The sequence below is a fragment of the Austrofundulus limnaeus genome, unplaced genomic scaffold (genome assembly GCF_001266775.1).
Source record: "Austrofundulus limnaeus strain Quisiro unplaced genomic scaffold, Austrofundulus_limnaeus-1.0 Scaffold548, whole genome shotgun sequence".
NCBI lineage: Eukaryota > Metazoa > Chordata > Actinopteri > Cyprinodontiformes > Rivulidae > Austrofundulus > Austrofundulus limnaeus.
The window spans coordinates 297108-302833 of record NW_013952950.1 but is presented as its reverse complement, the minus strand read 5'-3'; the positions used below and the strand labels follow the sequence as shown (position 1 = coordinate 302833).

Here is a 5726-nt window from a genome sequence, read left to right as displayed (position 1 = left end):
TTTACAGTCTTTATTTTACAGTTAAAATATATGTTTATCATATAAAGTCTAATGTTACAACTAATCAGGGATCCCTTTAAACTCTTCAAATAAAGCACAGGTGTTTTCCTGACAGCTGGGAAAAGGGTTTTGAACAGGAAATTACTGACTGAAGCAAATATAGGCTTACCAAAATTACATGTGGCAGTGCACTCTTCCTGTTTCACAACAGTATTATAGTGAGGAGGGTTAATGGTTAAACGTTTGTTTACCACACAACTGGAGTAGCCGATGCCTGAGAGCCTCGGCGAGATGGACTTCCACACTCCGATGCTGCCCTGTCGGATGGCCTGGCCGGCTGCCAGCTCCAGGAAGAAGAGGGGAATCCCAACAACCAGCATCAGCAGAACGTAGAGGAGGAGGAAAGCTCCTGAGACGAGACGAACAAGAATCAATAAGCCATATAACCTAAATATTTTGATGGTCAAGCAGCTACTGCTTTCTGTTCAAAATGTAGTTTTCCATCCTTCAGTATGCATCGTTTGTAACACAATACTTTCTAAATGAAGCTATTGGTAGGTAACATGTTCCTACACACACTTTAAGAGAATAACAACAGTCTGCCTTTCATCACATACTTGTCCAATGATGTTTACAAAACTGACAACCCTATTTTCTATTTGTGTAACAGCTGCATACTGAGTCAAAAACATTTGCATTTAGTTTCTTGTAAACTACAGTTCTGCAGCAACCTTCTCATACAGACRGGAGTCGTAAGTACTCACCTCCTCCGTTCTGGTGGCACAAATACGGAAACCTCCAGACGTTGCCCAGTCCGACACTGAATCCCACTTGAGCCAAAAAGTACTCTATTTTACTGTTCCACCCTGCTCGAGAGGCAGGTTCAGAGGAGACCTGCTGCCTGTCCTGAACATAGATGTCAAGCTCCGACTCTCCTGGTCTGTCGTCATCGGTTGGCAAAGGCTGCTTCTCCATCTCAGAGCGGAGTCAACATTAGGAAACAGAACAAACACTAATGAGGTAACACACTTTGACTTTTAAGAGATTTAGAATGACTACTGAGCAGACACTTTCCAAAGCAGAAAGATTTTAACACCAAAGCAGGGTTATATTTGCTCAAACTTTTCACGGACAACAGCAAAGGTAATTATCTGACCTTAACTACCTTATTTTATTGTGCGTGTTGTATGTTTTTTTTAAACCGGTTCAGCACTTGTTGGAAAGTGTTTTGATGCTCGTCTTCGTCACTTGACACATTTAACACGCTGTCATTAATTGAGGAGCTTTGTTTACAAAACAGATGTCCACATGGTTTTTAAATTGTTTTAATTTCCTTACTTTCTAAGACACATTAAGTTGATTTGATGCTACAGTTTGCCTTGTAATGTTATTTTATACCTTTTATGCTACTTTTGAATTGGCTATTATTAAGTTTTATTAGTTTTTTAGGATACAAGATGCTTCCCTACAAAACCAGAATGTGAATCTTTTCCTAAAATTTCATGGCGATATCTTGAACACTGAGGAAGTTATGAGCAAAATTAGAAAACAGCAAGGTGAGATGGTCACAAAGGCCCCATTGTTTCTGCTGGGAACTGCAGCAAGAAAACATGAGCTAATTTCACCTAAACAAACATCAATAACTTCCCTCATACTTCAGATAATCACATGATTTTGGTGTTATGTTGTATGGTTTGAAATGTTCTTTTAGAATCCGCTGTCAGATTTAATATTGGTGTAGGATTAAAAATTTATCCACATCCCTACTGAATGCAGCCATTTTGCTGCACTTATTCTTTTATATTATCCTTGTTGCTCTAAATAAACAAGTTTTCCCTCTTTAAAGGCTTTCATTGGAAATATGTCAGAATAAGAGGTGTTTCTAATATTTTTCCAGCATCACAATGTGGAGATATGAAGACAAAATGCACTTAAGTGAACAGATGGAGAGTTAGTTAGTAGTCCAGGTAAGTTTATCTAATCCCTGATTATAGATCCAATAGGTCCCCTTTTTACTCATTATACTGCACATAAATGTTTATTTAAAAAACAAAAATGGCTTGGTGAGGTGTGTCTGTGATACAACCTAAGCGTGTTGARATGCATCAGCAACCTCCTGAATGCTTATTATTTATCTGGATTCATTATGAGAACAATATTTAAAAATAATATAACATTAACTTATAAACTRACTTACCTCGTCTCCGAGAATATCTTTATTTATGACAGGAGAAAGGGATGTTCTTGTTCTTTGGAGGCGGAAAACAGACGATAAGCTTTTGCCTTAAGTCTGTTCAGAGATTAGCACCACGTGCGACTTCAGCTGCCAGGCGAAACACGCGCGCCTAATCGTAAAATAACCTACTTTATTACATGAGATACTTGGGTCTGTTCACGTTTAGTTAAAAAGAAAGTTATAAAAACGAGATAGGGACTCTGAGTTTTACCCGCGTGTTTGTACGGAAGGAAGGGTCACAGAAGTTTCCTTCTTCCGCGTGATGCAACAGCTAAGCCACACCTACTTACGCAGCGTGTTACGTCTCGAACAATGCAGAGACGTGGCCGGGCTGGCCAAAGCTAATAACAATGAAAATATGGCAGACCGTTCTAACATAAAATCGACTTTGTCAGACACTAATTACATTATATATATCTAAAACTGAGTTTTGACTAGAAACAACTACATTTTTACTATCCTGAAATTTAAGATGTCTCAAATTAAGGTATTACATCAAATAAAGGTAAAGCTAGTGGCTTTGTAGGCTACTGCCTTATTTTTCCACCAAAATGCCATGTAAATCCATGATGCTTTATAGTCAAAATAATTATTCAAGATATCTTGAATATCATTCAGACTTGTCAAAATGTTCATTCAAGATATCTTAAATAGAAAAGCAATCTCGATGAAAAAATAGTCAAGATATCTTGAATTTATTTGAAAGCATCTTCAAAAGGTACAGTCATAATTACAGTTCTAGATATCTCTAAGTTAGTTTTGCCACGTCATTATTTGCTTGCACGATATCTGCAATGTAATCTGCAATATGTGATATCTAAAAATACATTTAAGATACCTTGAATAATGTTTAAGATAGCTTTAATTGGAATTATGACTCAGAACCAAAATCAAGATATCTTGAAAGCAAACAATGAATAGTTGAAACAAACTTAGAGATATCTTTATTTTTGACTAGTCAAAATTCATTTTAAGGCACTGTGAATTGTAGCCTCTGTACAACTTAATGGTAAATCTGACATCATTTATAGTCAAAATGAGATTTTGACTAGTGAAATTAGGCTTATAATTTTAGATATCTTAAATACCTAATATGTCAATTAAAAATCAATTTCAGATATCTGAAATGTAAGCATTGTGAATTTGATTTTATATTAAAATGGCCTGCCACACAGCCTTAATTTGATTTTTCCTCATTTATAGAACTTTTAAATGTATGTGTGTATAATTTCCTTTTTTGGAATTCTTTCCATATATTTGAATGCAAAAAAAATTTTTTTTTAGTTGTAGACCTAATAAATCTCGGATTTTGTGAATGTTCTCACAGTGAAAGACTCGCGCGGTGTTACTGATATGGTCATATGAACTTGAACGCACGCGCTTCAGAATTTCCGCGACGTGCGCGCTATGAGGTCAGGACAAAAACAAGAGTCAATGCTGAATTATCTACGTTTTTTCCCTATGATACGATAAACTTCAAATTGAAAACATAAAAATTTAACAAATGTATTATTTGTTTACATTGTTAAAAGTGATGTTTTAACTTGCGACACTGATTTTAAACTATCGTTTTCACACTGATGAGTTTGTTTCTTAGTGTTTCTAGGGATAGATCGTTGAAATGATGCTGATAACACATTTTCATTAAACCTGGGCAGAGATACTTTTCTCCTCAAACACGCGCACTGCCACGTATGCTGTCCTGAAGGTAAATAAAACCCCACAAACTCTATACCAGCTCCCAAACTGCGACGTCACGTGCATAAAACCTCCTGCCCAAACCCAACAATGAAGTCTTTAAATACCTTGTGTTAATAAAAGAAATCCTTGTTGGAAAAGTTGTCCAAATATCCTTAGACAAAGTCAACTTGTATTAACTTTATAAGAGGCTTCACTTGGCTCCGCCCCGACATCTCCTATTGGACAACACTTCCCATCCCACAAACTTTGTCTTCCTGCTTTGTTACACATCTGGACCATTCAAACATATGTTAGGACAAGGAGTCCTTATGAGGATCAACAACCTTTCTTGGGGATTTCTAACCTGCTCATGAATAAGGTGAATTAATTAAATATTTTGTATTTTAAGGTCCTGCCTTTCCATTAAATAACCACTAAACACTTAGAAAAGGCTGATTCTTATCACCCTTCTTCAAAGGGCAATATTGTTTTTTTTTTTAAGTGACTATGTTTGTTGGGTCATTTTGCAGCTTTTGCCTTTACCCAATGGAGTCAACCTTGCTTGTCTGTCTGTTAGCAACATATCTCACAAACCACTTATCAGATTGAAACTCTCAGAAAGTTCACTTGATGTAACTCTGCAACTGATTAAGTTTTAAATTCTCCCCGAATAAAGATGACCACAACAACTAATCAACCTTAGCAAACACAAAAATCGTTGTAACTCAGTCAGTGTTGTCCATGCTGAGGTAAAGTTTGTAACTGAGAGTCATCTTCAACACATTCCGAGCACTCCATCCCTTCTCAGCAAAAGATATCTGAAACAAGAGGCATTTCATTAAAAAAAACTTTAAGATTACAAATAATGACACAAAAGTTATGAGGAATCCAAAAAGCATCTACTGTTTATTATTACAGTTTATAATGCAGTATTATTTTATCTATATGAGGCACATTTTCAAGCAAGACTTTGTGGCAATTCACTTTAAATATTCATAGCACCCTCTCCTGGAGCCTCTGGGCCTAACATAAAAGAAGTGTGTGAGTAAACATGTATAAGTCATCATGGTGCCTGTTAAAGTGGACCACCTTCCTAAAAAAGTATTACAACCTGATTTAAGTTTGTATCTGAACAAACTTGAAGACTTCTGAAACAAAGCTGTCATTTTTTTAACAACATGTCTGACACAAACCAAACAACACATYAGTACAAAAAAATGTCCTTTGGCTGCTAAGCACAGTGGAGGGGTGATGATTTGGACCTGGACACCCTGCAGTGAGTGCACCATACGTTTCTTTATCAAAGTATTGTAGTCAAATGAGCTGTTAACTGTCCTGCAGCTGGAGCATGACTGACACTGGGTTGTGTAACCTAAACCAAATTACCAAATTTCCCTCTGGGATCAATAAAGTATTTTTGAATTGAATTTGAATTGTACCTTGTAGCTGTTTTTGATAGCATTTTGCTTCATGTAACTTGCACGTTTCTGCTTTTAAACTGTTTAACTGATTTGCTGCKTTTAGCATTTTTAACATAAAATGCTATTTTAGCTCCTTTGCTGCTTAAGCTTTTGTTACTTTTGGCTTTAAGCTGGAGTTTTTCTTCTTTTAGCTAATGTTCTGTATTTTATTTAATTTCTGTATTTGTACTTTAACATAGAAAAGCTTCATCTCAACCTTTTTTTATCATTCACACTGCATTTGTTTGTCATCAGGTTTTCAATAAGTTTTTTTTTATCTTCTCCAAAACCGCATCCCTGCAGGTAAAATTTATGCAATTTTAAGTTTTTTTTCTTTTAAGGAAAGTGCA

General features: G+C 36.0%; 1 protein-coding gene across 2 annotated transcripts in view; it reads right to left on the bottom strand.

Annotated features, from left to right (window-relative positions):
* LOC106530699 (sodium-dependent neutral amino acid transporter B(0)AT2) overlaps positions 1–4139 on the bottom strand; it is a 12290-nt gene extending 8151 nt beyond the window's left edge. The window contains exons 1-3 of one of the 2 annotated variants that reach the window (XM_014026374.1): positions 4042–4139; positions 765–988; positions 252–409 (exon numbers count right to left, since the gene is read on the bottom strand). In XM_014026374.1, coding sequence (XP_013881828.1) covers positions 252–409; positions 765–975 — 369 coding nt within the window. In that variant the 5' untranslated portion in view covers positions 976–988; positions 4042–4139. Of the gene's footprint in view, positions 1–251; positions 410–764; positions 989–2197; positions 2572–4041 lie in introns of those variants that run through there. The other variant, XM_014026373.1, reaches the window with a different exon arrangement.
* Positions 4140–5726: the final 1587 nt, after the last annotated feature.